General features: G+C 36.1%; 3 protein-coding genes across 3 annotated transcripts in view; 2 read left to right on the plus strand and 1 right to left on the minus strand.

Moving 5' to 3' along the window:
- The window catches only part of LOC107718226 (testis-expressed sequence 264 protein-like), a 44241-nt gene extending 38838 nt beyond the window's left edge, over positions 1 to 5403 (minus strand). Inside the window, exons 1-3 of the mRNA XM_016525221.1 lie at positions 5303 to 5403; positions 3589 to 3667; positions 2385 to 2606 (exon numbers count right to left, since the gene is read on the minus strand). Of these exons, the coding sequence (XP_016380707.1) occupies positions 2385 to 2606; positions 3589 to 3667; positions 5303 to 5403 (402 nt within the window). The remainder of the gene's footprint in view (positions 1 to 2384; positions 2607 to 3588; positions 3668 to 5302) is intronic.
- A 3894-nt stretch (positions 5404 to 9297) lies between these two features.
- On the plus strand, positions 9298 to 11355 carry LOC107718196 (glutathione peroxidase 1-like). Its single transcript, XM_016525175.1, has 2 exons — positions 9298 to 9619; positions 10732 to 11355. The coding sequence occupies exons 1-2, from the start codon at positions 9395 to 9397 to the stop codon at positions 11080 to 11082; spliced, it is 576 nt and encodes a 191-aa protein (XP_016380661.1). The 5' UTR covers positions 9298 to 9394; the 3' UTR covers positions 11083 to 11355.
- Positions 11356 to 14397: 3042 nt separating this feature from the next.
- LOC107718197 (probable protein BRICK1) lies at positions 14398 to 16342 on the plus strand. The gene is made up of 3 exons (XM_016525177.1): positions 14398 to 14617; positions 15401 to 15483; positions 15579 to 16342. The coding sequence occupies exons 1-3, from the start codon at positions 14497 to 14499 to the stop codon at positions 15603 to 15605; spliced, it is 231 nt and encodes a 76-aa protein (XP_016380663.1). The 5' UTR covers positions 14398 to 14496; the 3' UTR covers positions 15606 to 16342.
- The last annotated feature ends 189 nt before the right edge of the window (positions 16343 to 16531 follow it).

Raw genomic sequence — 16531 nt, forward strand, 5'->3', positions numbered from 1 at the left:
GTCTTTTGACAACACTAGTTTGAGCATAAACAATATCTGCAAAGTTACGAAGCTGAAAGTTCAATGCAAACGGAGATATCGTCTTTTAAAATTCTGGCAGTTTAATGCCTACAAAAACGGCTGGTAGGGACTACAACAAATTACTTCCCGGGTTCATGACGTAACAAACCCAGATAACCCCGCCCTCGTGAAAAGGTAGCAAAGGGGGCGAGGCCATGCTGCGCTGCTTTAGAGAAGAGGAAGAGAAAACGTCTCCAGGTTACGTATGTAACCATGGTTCCCCGAAGGGAACGAGACACCAAAGCATTAACACATGTTAGACTGCACCCCATAAACACAATCAAGCCTAGAAAAAAACCAGTGAACCACCCCTTTTAAAAAAAAAACGCACTAGTGTAAATGTAGCCTAAAAGATGGGGAAACTGAAAACAATTTGAACTTTATTTGCACTGATTTATTGTGTTGGTTACATTTTGTTCCTTTGTGCTTTTTTGTTCCTTTGTGCACTGGCTCAGGAGATAAGTCTTTGAGTCTGTAAAGACGTTAATAATCAGAAAAAATAAAACCAATATGTTTTTTGAGGTAATGTGTAATTTAATCTTTTTAAAATGGATTTCATAAAATTGGTATCGAAAAAAGTATAGATTAGGAACCGGTATCAAAGTCAAGGTATCGGTATTGAAAATATTTGAACGATACCCAGCACTTTTAAATAGTAGTGTATATTTTGCACATCCCTTAAAATATAATAGAAAATAGAAACCTGTAGGCCACCTTTCTGGATGATTCTATCTCACATCCTCAATTCTGAGACATCACGCACTGGCCAAATTCTCCATAATTCCACAGCTAACTTCTAGCTGCACTAGCTAGACAAACAACTAATAATTGATAACAGAGTATTCAGACGTGTAATACAATCTCAAACAATTTGCTACAAGTTAATTTTTCTTGAAAGTATTACATTACATTCACTCAAGGTAGCAACACAAAACACATTAAAGACCATAGACGTCTACAAAAATTTTGGGAAAGAGAATTTAAATAATCTGAAGCAGTGTTTTTGAAACTGAAACACTGCCATACCTATGTCCAAACAGATGGAATAATCCAGTATTATGCTCCCTAGTGTTTTAGATAGTAGATGTCAACATTTAACACCAAGTGGTCTACACCAGACTTTCTTAAGCCTAGAACTGCAAGTTGATGATATCAAGATTTCTATAAGGGTCAGAAAGTAAACATGCATGAAAAGGGAAAGGGGAAGGACTCAAACAGGAGGCGATAAGTTATCTACCAGCTGAGCAGACAGATCTTGAGGCTGGAGGAGGCAGGAGGCTGAGCCTGTTGGCTGCGTTCACACTGACGCTGCATCAGGGCAGATGGCGGGGTGAGTTGAGGGGGGCTCACACACACACACACAAATGATGCCAAAAATATATAGAGAAACTTTGATGGCCATCAAAAAGGCTACCAAAATCACTTCAAAAAATATAAATATTTACTTATTTTTGGACTATTGGTCACTTATGTTTAAACGTACAGCATAGTGAGAGCACAAATTGCAAGCAAAATCAAAGAACGAATTATGTGATGTCATTTCAAACATGAGAGACTGACTCTGTTTTTGCATTTTTAATACAGTAAAGCTGCTTGCTTTAAAGAAATCTATAGTATAAACTAAGCACTATATAAATAAACGTGACGTGACTTGATTGCACATCAGAATTGCAGAGCTTGTGCAAACATATCTACATCGTTATGATCACATGCTTTCTTAACTGCTGTTTTCTCACCACTGTCATTTTTGTTGTGCGTTTATTCTGTTATTGAATGGAAAGTGCATAGCACTGTAGACAGCATTGGGATGTTCACTAATAATATACTACTGCAAAGTTAATCAAACTTAATTTTACCCCTAAGCGAAGAATACAAATTAACTTTGCTGTAAGTATATTGGGTTCAAAACCTTTTGAATGTGCATCTTTACTGCTTCCTTTCCATGCCAAATCTCTGCACTTTCCTCTACTTACCTCTTCCCAATTCGCAATCCTGCAACTCTCATTTGTTGCTTTCTTTGCCCTCATCCCCAGCTTTTCTTCTCTCTCTTTGTCCTTAATTGCTATGATTAAGTCTACTGCTTAATAATTACTGTCTGCATCCCTCCAGATAGAGGCCAAAAACACTGACAGACTAGGCGTTTGTTCCCTTACAACCTTTTTGCGTCAGTACACAAATCATGTCGAAGGAAACACAAGCACGGAATCAATCGCACTATGGAGACGACTTGAATTAAACACACCTGCACCAACATGGCCTTGAAGTTAAGTTGAAAAGCTAGAGAACAGACATTTGATAAATGTTGAAGATGATGATGATGTTACCTTGATGTAGCAGTTCAGCTGTGGATAGACCCTCTGCACCCCCAGGAAAATAGAGAGAGGGGTTCGGTGAGGGAAGGATGCTGTGACAACATGTGTGACCTCTGGGAAAGAAAAAACCCGGAAGCCGTTCTTCTCATACAGCTGCTGCTGTTCCTCATTGGGTCCGTCCTCGCCTTCACTCAAAATACTACCCACTGCATAGCGACACTTCTGTGCTGGAACCTACAACACACATAAACATTTTGTAATGAAGAACCAATGTAAATATTGAAATTACTGTCAAAAATGATTGCTGAGTAAGGTTTTCACAATTAACAAAAAAGTATTTTGACAATAATTTAATGATTTAAACTAAAACTGCTGAAGAAAATGTACAAAAAAAGTCAAATAATCCAATCGGTTAAGCAGTCCACTTAAACATTCTCTATAAAGTTTTTTTTTTTTTTTAAAGAAATTTATATTTTTACTCAGCAAGGATGCATGAAACTGATGAAAAGATACATTTTTTATGTTATACTTATTAGAAATATTTGTATTTCTAATAAGTGAAAATGAAACAAAGAATTAAAAAATAAAAGGTTTCATGATTTCTTAAAACAGTAAATCAGCATATTAGAATGATTTCTGAAAGATCATGTAAAACTGAAGACTGGAGTAATGATGCTGAAAATTCAGATTTACATCACAGGAATAAATTACATTTTAAAATGTATTAAAATAAAAAAACAGTTATTTTAAAATTGTAATATTTCACAATATTACTGATTACTATATTTTTGATATATTTATTTATTTATTTATCAAATATATACATATTTAAGAAGTCTCTTAGGCTCAATACTGAATATGTGTGTGTGTGTGTATATATATATATATATATATATATATAAGACTTGAGAAAAAAAAAGTCTAATGGTAGTCAGAATGTGTTAGGTAGGTCACATAAAAATATGCCAATGCTGTAAAAACATGCCACACAACATGCAATATCATGTCTCTAAAACATGGACATTTTAGTCAAAAAGATAAAAGAAAATCAACAATGTGTGGAACATACATGTACTACACAAAACAAACAGTGGATAATTAATGCAGCCCTTTCTACCTCACTTTAGTTAGTTTGGCCCTGCTAGCTTTCACAGTTATCAACTTTCCCAGTACGGCAGGATTATATCAAAGACGAGCACTTCTCGAGCCAGCAAACACTGATCTTCCCAAACTGATCCCGAAACAGCATTTCCACAATAAAAACTTTCCCAGCCCCATTAAAACCCATCAGCTGCCTACAGTAATCACCAAAAGGAGCCTTACACATCTCACAATGCTTATCTTATGCAACAAGATCTCCCTCACTCTCACTAGCGCAGTTGTGTTCAAAGACAATGTCTACGATTCGGTGAGTCACAGCAGAAAAGCTAGCTTAATGAGAATAAACAAAGCCACGGCTGAAAAAGGCATATAAATACAGTATTAGATGAAGTTGCATGAGCAGGTGGCATTGTGTGGTAAAAAAAAACAACAACAATGAAGCTGTAGTTTGATAAGACTGTGCCTAGTTGCCACACATCGTCTGGCAGCTTCGAGACCGGTGTGGACGGATGCCCAACTGTCACTTTTCATGCACGCCTCTAGCTTTTACCAACCCAAAGCATATATGCTTGCAAATGAGGGCACCAAGGAAATTTGAGATGGATTGTACGACCCAGACTCGGCATGGGGTTCATGTTTCTCGAGGATTTGGAGGGAAAAGGGGTAGGTCGCTGAAGCTAGACTGTGACAGATGAAGGTCTGTTTAGAAAAGAGGCTCTAACAGTTCCCAGAACATCCATCCTTTAAATTGGAGGAAAGTGTTCATTCATCTCATAGTCTTCTGGGTCACTTTCGGCCTCTTGCCGGGCCCTCCAGGAATAGATTGCACCGCCAGTCAGGAAAAATATCAGTCAGAAAAGCAGATAAACAGACAAGTTAAACTGGTTTTAGTTTTCTCTCAAGACCATTTGGTGTTTATATTGCAGTGCTAATCAATTCTGATCCTTAAACAGCATCACATAATTCTTCAAGTAGTCTATTCACAGCTGGATCGTTCTGAGGCCCTGGTCTGTGGGAGGTCTGGTTTCCCAGTGCGCTTCCAGCAGATGTTGTTCATAGGAAGTGTGTTTTAACAGACTGGCCTGTCACTAAGCCTCCATTTGCTCAGAGCCTTTGACAGAAATTGTGACAGTCTCTTCCAACACAGCATTAGATTATAAATAAGTGAGATCAGCTACAACAAAACTTTAGGGATCGCCAGAGACCATGTTCTGTCAACAGTTTAGTCAACAGGGCATCTTTAGGACTTCAGAAGATTATTTTACATGTTTTTTTTTACATGAAACATGTATAAACATTAAGTATCGTAATTTAAACATCTATTTAACTAAAAATACAATGTGAAAACTAAGCTCCTAATACAATAGCATATAATGAGGATACTATTATTATATATTAGTTATTCTGTAAATAGGATCATAAATATATTACAAAAACAACAACACAAAAAGTCTTGGCCAATTAATACATCGCAATTATCAGGTAGGTTAATTGAATATAGACCAAAAAGTAAACTGAAATACAATCACCAAACCAGTTTGGATTAAAAACATATATTTTACATTCCAATGAACGCAGATGGCCCTACATAGTTTTTCGCTGAGTATCCTGTTTTGCTCTAAAACACATTACAGAAGTGTAATAGATTATCACTGCCATTTCATGTTGAATTTTAGTGTCAGTTTAAAGGCAAAATGGTGATGGTTTATGGAGTCAAACCAGCAACCTTATGACTTTCGTCTTCACTGAGCCTTAACCACTACATCACACCACGCAGTGCAATAAACAACCTATTAAAATACCAGTAAGTCATACCACAATAATCATACCCTCTTGCTGACAACTGGAAAAGCTCATACAGACTCTGAAAATTGGGTTTAAAGGAGTTGCAATATGGGTACAGGAAGCAGGGTTGACTTTGAGGTGGCATGTTTAGTCACGACTGAGGTAAACGTCTGAAAAGAGAAACTTGTAGACATTGAAATATGGCGAGAAAAGATCATTCAAGACACTGAACTGACAGAAAGACAGAAGTACTGATGAGCATATGTAACTGTCAGCATAGCGTTTCTGTTTTACATTTGTCGTTTTACTTGTCAAGTAGCAGTCAAATCCATTTCAGGCAAATTTGTGAAATGTCACTGAGGTTACAGAGTTGTAGCAGTCCTCTGGGAAATTCGACTCCAAAATACCTTGGAAGGCAGACTCATTTATTCATCACTTCAGACGCGCTTTAAAAAGCTCTCGCATCTTCCCTCCCCCCCTCGCTGTCACTGCCGCTATCCGCATCTTCACAGTGGACTGCCTTTTCATGTTCCTGCCATCCTCAGACAGCCAGGACGCTGCGAAAATACTAATAGTTTTGATGGCGAGAGCCAGTTGGAATTCTGTTCCAAGACATTTGTTGACAACAGGATGCTTAAGTTCCTTCCTAAAAATGGTAGTTTGTTGATATTATCTTTTCTGTCACTAGTCAAGGATTGATGGGTCATGAAGATGATCAGATTAAGCTATCAAGCTCATCAAATCATTCTCAGTTCTTCAGAACAGAGAACACTCAATTAGGGCCTGTTTTTAACATGAGTTGAAGGCCTTTGTTTTTCTAGCATCTTTTGCATATTTGAACCTTTTCCAGCAGTGCCTGTATGATTTTGAGATTCATCTTTTCACACTGAGGACAATTGAGGGACTCGTACACAACTATTACAAAAGGTGAAAACATTCACTGATGCTCCAGAAGGAAAGACGATGCGTTAAGAGCGAAGGGGTTGAACACTTTTGAACATGATGTGCAAGTTTTTCTTTTTTAGTTTAAAGATCATATTTTTTAATTTAGTACTGCCAAAAATGCCAGTTATTTAATTTAGTACTTACCAAAAATGATTTTTAATAGTTTTAGTTCACAATAACATCACTGTTTGGAATGACAAAAAGTTGAGTACATGATAACAGAATTTTCATTTTCAGATGAATTATCCCATTAAGGTACTAATATGTAACCTTAAATGGTAGATCAGGTAAAAATACCCCAAAATGTAAAATTCAGTGCAGTATTGGAAAATTGACGTCTTGATATTACAAACCCCTTTGTTGATAGTTATTACATATACATCAAAGAACCAGGCAATACTACCGCCAAAAAGCATGCACATACTTCAAAAATCTGAAATATTACTGAAAGTGCAATTCTGCCAACAGTCACCATCAACTATTCTAATAGCAGTCTAATAGACTTGCAAATGACCGATGTGGAGAACAGAGAAAAAGCAAACCCTAAAACTCTCCGTCACTTAGGGACTGGAATGCCTTTCATGGCCCTTCACAGAATCTGGCATGTGAAGAAGTCTTCCCCGCTCTTCTTATCCATGGCAACCATCTTCAGACCCATGGGCTTTCACTTCCACCGCATTGTTTGGCCTGATGAGAGAAAGTTCCCAAAAGCTTGCGGGCTTGTAGACTACAGTAGCAGTCAGTGAATAAAAAAAAAATAGAGGGACCATGGTGGTCATGCCAATCCTTGTGGTAAAATCCTTCATCCCTGAGGAGTCCATTGTTTTCCAGTCCTGTTACTGCCTCTCTACTTTCTATCGGCAGCCTTTGGGAGCTTCTGACCCTCGGGTTTAGCACCCCAGGCTCCTCTCTTAATGGGCTGAGATCATTATGACAATTAGCTGAACTGGATCAGGACTTGGCCATGGCTGTATGCGTGGAGCTTTGGACAGTTGCTAATTGGGGACTTGGGGAAAGAAAAAACAGTCTGTCATTGACAATGAGCCTTTGAAAGTAAGACCGAGCTGTCAATCAAGAGTCAGACTCCATTCCAGTAGGGCTTTCTGGTGGGAGGTTGAGTACACATTAATGCTATGAAAACCGTTTTGACTGGTCAAGAAGGAGGTGGGCAGGAAGTGTGAGAAATGTGATGATGCAAGTTCTGCATCAAGAAGGTCTTGTGCACAAACAGGAAAACCAAGAGGCTTTCTTTGCCAAAACGAGTCAAGAAGTAATTCCAGCAACACCGTCAGCCTACACAAACTGATTACGTGCATCGTCTCAAACAGGATGGTGGGTTTCTGCTCTTCCTCTGCTGTAGAAATGGTGGTTATTTTTTGATCGCCCCATTAGCTGGTGTTCTTTTTTTTTTGCCAGATAAATACATACATAGATAAATATAAATACACTCCTAAATGCCAAACAAAACACTCTGTTAGAACTAAACAACTTGAAAAGTGATTCAACCCAGAGGGCAACTGGAGCCACTGAAGGTCAGATATAAATAGTCACAGAAGTTGTGGTATGAGCTAATTTATATTCCATAAAAGTGTAAGGGCAAGCGTAGGTACAGGGCACCAACTCTGATACATTTTACCTTTTCTGCTTTCCTTTTTATGACATTCTGAGATCAAGTTCAGCCTAAGCTAGGGTTCATGAAATAATAACCTTGGTGCCTTTCTCTAAATTCAAACCATACACCCTAGATCGCTTCAGTCGGCTACTTATGCTTCCTTTCATCCACATTCTCTACTACTTGTACTGAAATGAATCTGAATTGAATCCAAACAACATCAGAATTTAGATCCTAGGACTTAAAGGCACAATATGTAAGATTTTTTTATTAAAATATCCAAAAACCACTAGAACAGTTTTATATATTTTGCTGACTTGTGTACTTACATTATCCCAAATGTTTAGAAGAATGTTTAAATCCAGAGAAATAAGAAATTTTAACTAGTGACACGGACCATGTCTATAGTGACGTCATAACCCTCGATTTCCGGTTTTGTTTTGTAGAAAATATGGAAACACCAAAGACGCTTTAATATGTTATGCATTTTATTAAACAGGTGACGACCGCACAGAGTAGCATTATAACAGAACTTTCAAACGTATCTAGTATGATAAAACAGCGCTGCTTTACCCCACATACGCACGACCGGAAGCAGCGGAAGCGCTCGACTGTGGCATAATAAAAGCTCCGCTGCTTTACCCCACATACGCACGACCGGAAGTTACCTGAATTCACCCTTCATATACAGATAGATATAGATATACACAAACAGTGGGGGTCAAAGGTCTGGAATGATGTTTAAATATTTTTAATAATACTAATAATTAATTAAATAATGTTTAAAAAATTGTTTTAAATTTGTATTTTAATACATTTTAAAATGTAACTTATTTCTGTGATGGTAAACTGACTGGAGCCATAACTGCAATCTTCAGTGTCACATGATCCATCAGAAATTATTCTTATAAATAATAATAATTTAAATAAATAATTTTTAAAAATGTAATAAATAAATAAACATCTAGAATATGTTACAGCCATAAATCAATCACTGATCCACCTGTCACACTAAGTTTGGTCTCAACATTAAACATTATTCACTCCAAAAATCATATAATACTGCCAATGCAGCAATAGAAAAGTGTCTTACCGACATAGCAATACACCAGTGTCCTCATTCATAAGGTCTACTCACCTTCTTTTATTGACTCGAGAACGAGAACCACTCAAGCAGTGGGCGCGTATGTTCGTTATCCGGCTGCTCTGCTTGTGTTCATCTTCAGTTCTCTCTTCACAGCAGTTCAGTCAGTGTACTGTTTGAGTAAATAAATTACTCCGGGATATTGATTTATTTCGACTCAGAGGGAGTGTCAGCCATGTTAAAAAAGTGAATAACTTAAGTAATTTGTGGATTAATGCTTACTGGAGACGCGAACCGTTTCAAATGATTCAGTCCGATTTGGTGAACTGGTTCAACCGGTTCACTAAGAAGAACCGGTTAAATCGAACGATTCGTTCGCGAACCGGACATCACTATTACGCGCCTCCGCTCCCTGTGACTCAAGGTTGAACTCAAGGTTCGCTGGTAAAAGATCATTTTGCTCTTCGAACTACGTAGTAAACGGCGTGTTCGAGCATGGCAGGGGCCGTGAAGAAGTTTTATGATCTGTCCGCCAAACTTTTGTCTGGGGACCTCCTGAACGTTTCCTCTCTCAAAGGTAAAGTGGTGCTAATTGAAAATGTGGCGTCGCTTTGAGGCACAACAGTCAGGGATTACACTCAGATGAACGAGCTCCACAGCCGCTACGCTGATCAGGGGCTCGTGATTCTGGGCGCTCCCTGCAACCAGTTCGGACATCAGGTGAGACTTCCAACATTCTTCACTTATTTATTTATTTTTTGATTTTTGAGGATAGATTATAACTTATATTAATACATCATATAACTTGTATACATTTTAATTAACTTATATTAATATATAAATCCTATATACAGATATTTATAGTGGTATTTATTTTTTTATGCATTTAAACCGAGGCGGACAGTAGTGAAGTATTTTTACTTTACTCAAGTAAATTTAAAAAGTATCTGTACTTTATCAGAGTGTTTTTATTTGGAAAACTTTACTTCACTACATTCCAAAGCATAATGTTGTACTTTTTACTGCACTACATTTCATAAATAAAAGTTGGTGTTTATTTTACCTTTAATACTTAAGAACATTAAAAATTTTGTACTTTCTTGTACTCCAGTAAATCTTTGAATTACTTGAGTAAAAGAAAGAAAGTAATAGATTTCTAATGTAATTAAGTATTAAATGATATTTAATATGAAACGTAGTGCAGTAAAAAGTACAATATTATGCTTTGGAATGTTGTGAAGTAAAGTTTTCTAAAGAAAAACACTCTGGTAAAGTACAGACACTTGAAAAGTACTTTTACAGCGGAGTAAAAATACTTCACTACTGTCCGCCTCTGCATTTAAATACTTTATGTATTTTTAAAATCCTTCAGATTTTAAGGATACATTATATATAATTATTAAAGATCCTATAGACAGATATACAGATTTTAATATCATTAAAAAATATTCTATTTATATATATCTAAATATTATATATAAACATATTATTATTGTTACACACTGCATATAGTTAAATATAAAGCTGTTTAAAAATATTAATTAATATTTGTAGTATCTGTTAAAAATAAATTTTTATATTGTCACTGTTGTTGTTTTTAATACATTAAAGCTTTTTATATATTTATAATAATACAAATATATTTAAATTTTCACCGGTTTGCATTGTAGAAGTAATTGAAATATTTCACAATCTTGTATTGCTATCAGCAAAGCTTTGTTCATTTTGATAGCGACGATGACAATGGACAACACCTGCATTGTTAACTGATTCTATGTTCACATGCCGTTATCTGCTTTATTGCATATTATGCAATTTTGGTTGCTTAACAGGAGAACTGCAAGAATGATGAAATTCTTCAGTCTCTGAAGTCCGTCCGTCCCGGAAATGGCTTCGAGCCAAAATTCCAACTTCTGGAGAAGCTGGAAGTGAACGGTGAGAACGCCCACCCTCTGTTTGTGTTCCTCAAAGAGAAGCTGCCTCAGCCCAGTGACGACTCCGTGTCCTTGATGGGTGATCCCAAATTCATCATCTGGAGTCCGGTGAGCAGGAATGACATCTCCTGGAACTTTGAGAAGTTCCTCATCGGCCCGGACGGGGAACCGTTCAAGAGATACAGCAGAAGGTTCCTCACCATCGACATTGAAGCAGATATCAAAGAGCTTCTGAAGAGGGCGAAATAGACCTGGCAAACTCCTCATGTTGTGGCCACGCAAGATTGACCGTCCATTTCATATCACTTATATATTGTTGTTTGATATAGGCCGACTGTGCAGACAGGATTAAAGTGCGACTGTTTTTTAAACTGCTTACTTAATGAAGATGCTTTCTAAAACCTTTCTGAGGGAAGCTTCTGATGTAACTGTAAATGCTTATTATAATAGTTGTAATTCATTCATGAACTGCACAGCTTAGGTTTTATCTTTCAACTGTTAACTGAAAAATAAACTGTTCAAAAAACATTTCTGTTCCTTATTTCACAGATTATGACACTGAGAAAAAAAAAACAGAAGCAGTGCATATGACCTTACATTTTCACTTCCACTTTTTTTAATAAGTCACATACAAAATAATATTTCCCCTTGGCATGGTTTTAAACAGATCAGTACTGCGGGTTTTATAATGCACAGTAAAATTAAAATGAGTTTTAATGATCAGAAGTATCGTCATATCATGCTTATGTGGAATCTTGTCATTTACCTAAACAGAGTGATACAGAATTTTCACTTAGTATTATTTTGAATATATAATTAAAACTTCTAGATCAACAGTAATATTTCTACCATTTCTAAACAATGTATTTACTAAACGGGGCCATGACCCATGCGTATTTTAAAGAAATAAAAAGTCAGAAAGTGGAACTGAAAGGAATAATACGGTATATTTTGTCTTAAAGGGGTCATATGATGCTTTTTTAAAGATCATTATTTTGTGTATTTGGTGTAACAGAATATCTCTTTGGTTTTGAGACTTTAGTCTTTGCAACTTCAGGGATCTTATCTATGCACAATCAGCTTGTAACACTCCAAAGAGAAAGGAAAACTTGAAATCGCATCATATGACCCCTTTAAATACAATCTAGATTCAAACTAACAACCAGCAGGAAAGTCAGATGGTATAGTATCCACCAATCGCATAACATCAGAGAGAAAAATCACACATTAGGCACACATTTTTTTTGTCTTTGCGTAGGATGTTGCTTAGTAGTTCACCATATAAACAGAGGCTATTCACCTGATGTGTGAATGTTTTCTGATATCTTTATGTGATTGGTGGATATTATACCATCTGACTTCCCTATTGGTTAATTGTCATTTTGAATCTTTTCTCTGTATTTAAACAAGTTTCTTGTATTTGCAATTTTTCAGGCCTGTGCTTGAGTATATAGATATTATAACAAAAATTAAACAAAGAATTAAAATAGTATAGATCAATAGTAATATTTCTACTATTCTTCACAAAAACAATATTTTACCAACAATGCTCATGAAAAATTAGTATTTTATTTAGTTCTAGTCAGACAATGTTATGTTTGTTGTTTTGTAATTTATGCAGACATACTCTTGAATGGAGTTGTTATTAATCAGTTTTATTGATATTGATTCCTAGTGCAGAAATAAGTTAAACAAGGTGTAATTGAGAATGACATGCATATTGTATGTCAATGAACTCAATACTATACAAAAAATACATTATGAAATGCATAAACCTTTCCAAGTACAGGAAAAAATTTAAAGCACATATTTTCTTTTGAAAATGACCCAATTTCCTCCAAACTGAAAAGAAGTAGGCCTATAGCATATAAATCGTTGAGGGCACACAAACTATGGTGATAACTGTAAGTCCAGCTGCAAAGAACTGACATCACAGTCAGCAGTGAAGTCACTGTCCCGCTCAATCTCAAGAATCATGTCTAGCAAGAAGGAATATTCTTCCTTACTATCGTGAACCCAGCTGCCTGTACTTCCCTCTTCCACATCGCTATTTGAATTTTCTGTGTTTTCTCCTTGGTCTGGGTTTTTACTCAGCAAGGATCTACTGTAGATGCGATTCAGCTCATTTTCAAACTCCAGCTTTGCCACAAGATCCTCCAAGGTCTGTGTATCTGAAAATAGAGAAGGAAGTTAGTTTAAAACTGGCAAGTGTCACACCATGATTCTGATGATGATAAAACTGGCCGAGGAGCCCACATAGATCTTGCCGTTTTGAAGGACGCGTGCAGCACTGAAAGTCTTCATTCCTATTTATAGAAAATGGCCTCATTATTAGTAACAGGCATGATAATTAGGATAACTGCAGCACATTTATCACTGATAAAAACAGTGTACACACACCTAAAACTCATGCGATCTGGCCTCTCTGTGCAGTGGTCAAATACATAGTTGTCATCCTGTGATGTTCTTATCAGGCTGCAGTTATGAAAAGAAGAGACACTGTTTGGAAATGATGATGGTAATCTAGGAACCTCCTCTGCTGCCTTATCCAAAGCTGCTGCAAGGCTTCGTCTACAGTTTCTAAATTTGGTTGACATCACTCTATTGATTTAAAACAATTAAGCACAATATGTTACACAATAGAAACATAGTTTACAGAAATGCAGCTTGTTTAATGAAAACTACACTAATGCCAAACAGTACTCTACTGTACAGTACAGGTCAAAAGGCCAAAATACTAGTACCATAATATTAATATGTTTTTGAACATGGTACCATGGTAGGCTATCCACCATATTTTGCAACGCATACTGTAAGTAAGCTATTTTCTGTGATGAATGTGTGAGACTTCCAACTGATAAGCTGCTATACATAGCCTAACTAAAAGAATAAAGTGCAGTTAATGGTAAAACTATTTGCGCTACAATCCAATGTGTTTATAACCACGACAATACATTAAAGTAATATGATAAGAAACAGCAGTTTGCACTATGAAGCGGCACAACAATTTGTTTTGTAACACTAAAATCATCGGACCCAGATGATGACCCATCTTACGTATAAAAGGTAGATATGAAAATAAGTCAGAACTGTTCTGAACAGGTGATAATAATAGCCTAATTGAAATGCTATGAACGGTCACACATTTGTAGCTAGCCTACACAGTCAGAAACTGAACACGAGTCGAAAATGTTAATATAGATAAATCATTATACTTTGACTGAAGGCGGATCCGTTATGAATATCCAGATCTGTTATGGTCGCGCGCGGGGAGTTTAATGTCTGTTAATAACGTGCACCAGAATGTTATTATTTTTCTGTTTGTGTATTTTTTTTTCCGTTTAAACGTTCGTACGCGATGGCTGCATTCTAAAGTAGGCTAGAATATCAGTCATTAATACAAAGGTCAAGAGATAGAAAATTAAAATATAATGGAACATTTTTGTCCATTTTATATGATTATTATTATTTTACATTGAAGCAATTGTTTATAGCAAGATTCAAGTGCAACGATTCGCATATTTGTGTTTAATTTCATATTATCCCTCCGTAGAACTCGGTAGAATGAGGATCCAGAATGAAGTGTGTGTGTTTGTCCATCAGGGGGCGCTGCTGCTGCTCTTTCCTCTCACACAACACTCGGCGGCTAATGCTAACTAGCTCATGATGGCCGGACAGGAGGATCCAGTGCAAAGGGAAATTCACCAAGACTGGGCGAACCGTGAATATATCGAAGTGATCACCAGCAGCATTAAGAAGATAGCCGATTTCCTCAATTCCTTCGGTAAGATGGAGAAGCTCCGACTTGTCGTTTATTTTTACATAATTTATTACGCAATTTCTTCACACTAGCATGCTAATCGAGAGCAGTGGGTCATTCGACTGCATAATTTGCGGAAAAGTATGTGGGTTACATCAGGTGTTTAGGTTTTTGTTGTTTAGAACCAAATAATATCATAATAAATGAGTATATTTGTTGAAGACGTAATGTGTAATGACCAGGAAAAACATGCAGGCGTTGGGTTGGTCTGGTCTTGTCGTTCATGATTCAGATTTGCACTTTTTTGACAATAAATATGTTAATATGATTATTTAATTGCTTGCTATACTGAAATAAACGTATTTCAATAGCTATATACGCATTTAATATCTTTGCGTATAGTCAAAGAGCCAAACAGGGTGAACTAATGTAAATACTAATGCAGTCTGTTTTGATAAACCAGCCCCAATTTCAGTGCTAGTACAGCATACTGTAATGTCTATAATTGAACAAAAAGGTCACTTATTTATAACAAATATTTTTTATACAATTTATCATTATAATAGGCCGAATTATTATTGATAGTGATATTTATAATTATATAGATCGTTAATATTATAATATTTATATTATTAATAATTGTATGAATAACTTATTTTTGCCATTTTAATTATTTATTCATGCATGCATGCTTATTATTGGCCATTTTGAAATATTTTTAAGATTATTGCAAGATAATTTTGTTTCACAGGAAATGATGGCCTTTCTCGTATGTGTCCTAATACAGAAATGTTTCTGATTTTTCAGATATGTCCTGCAGGTCCCGTTTAGCCACTTTGAATGAGAAGCTTACTGCTTTGGAGAGGAGGATTGAGTACATTGAAGCCAGAGTATGTTTTAAGCCAATAACAAGTGTTTGCAGGACCTTCTTGTTCTAAATTGTTTGAAATAAACGCCTGATTTGTTTTCTGTCTGGTCTCTTAAGGTCACAAAAGGGGAAACCTTGACTTAGACATCGTCCCGGGACGACACCAGAGTCAAGATGATGGCTACAAACACTCACCTCCTGTCTTTTTGATTTACTTTAATTATTCAAACACATTTGTATTGGTTGGCTGTTGTAGATCAGTTCATTTCTGTATGGGACCATTGTGATGATGTCTATGCTATAAACAGATATGTGTTTTCCTCATTTCATGCCTGATTATGGCTGAGGTTATACTGTATCTGGTCCTTTTATTTTTTTTATTTTTTTGATGTGTCAGGCAACCTGTTACTGTCTCTGTGGTGCTTGTTCATGCAAACAGCCCAATGTTGCTTGGTTGTGACCTGCTTTTAAATAACTGTTGAACTTTGACACTCCATGCAATATATTAACGGTCATGCAAATATAGACAGAAATTACCATGGGTAAACAGACATTATGCCTTGTTTTGTTTTTAATTAATAGCTAATAATTTTTTGAGTTTTGATTTGCCCTCCTATGTTTTACTGGTCTATTCTTTTGTTAAATTACAGAAGTTTGTGTTTGAAATACATTTCTGCCTGCTGTACATTTATCATGCAACAAACATCTACACAGAGAAATGCCAGTTAGAGGTGGGAGTGAATGGAAAGCACTAAAGTGCCAATCAGACTGTTTTAAAAGTGTTTATTGCTTTTTCTCCAGTTACACAATTTTATGTCTTAGTGTCCGTTATTAAGATGTTTTTGTGGTTAAACATTAAATAAAAAACTCTTAAATGGTAATGGTTGTGCTTATATTAATTGGTTAAATGTATTAAATATATCTTAATGTTTAATATACGTTTAATGTTATGTATAGAGAACATAGAATTATAGGAAATGGACTAATGATATACGTTTAGCCAATGGAAATGGCATAATGGGCCTATCTCAAGTTGTTTTAGTTGGTTATGTTTTTTATTGCCTTGACTT

This window comes from Sinocyclocheilus rhinocerous, unplaced genomic scaffold (assembly GCF_001515625.1).
Source record: "Sinocyclocheilus rhinocerous isolate Xijiao unplaced genomic scaffold, SAMN03320098_v1.1 scaffold1111, whole genome shotgun sequence".
Lineage (NCBI taxonomy): Eukaryota > Metazoa > Chordata > Actinopteri > Cypriniformes > Cyprinidae > Sinocyclocheilus > Sinocyclocheilus rhinocerous.

Excerpts from the sequence above, each read along its gene's own strand:
- LOC107718197 (XM_016525177.1), top strand. The coding sequence starts at position 14,497 with ATGATGGCCGGACAGGAGGATCCAGTGCAAAGGGAAATTCACCAAGAC. Across the intron at positions 14,618-15,400 it reads CGATTTCCTCAATTCCTTCG|ATATGTCCTGCAGGTCCCGT; the intron begins GTAAGATGGAGA and ends CTGATTTTTCAG. Across the intron at positions 15,484-15,578 it reads TTGAGTACATTGAAGCCAGA|GTCACAAAAGGGGAAACCTT; the intron begins GTATGTTTTAAG and ends TGGTCTCTTAAG.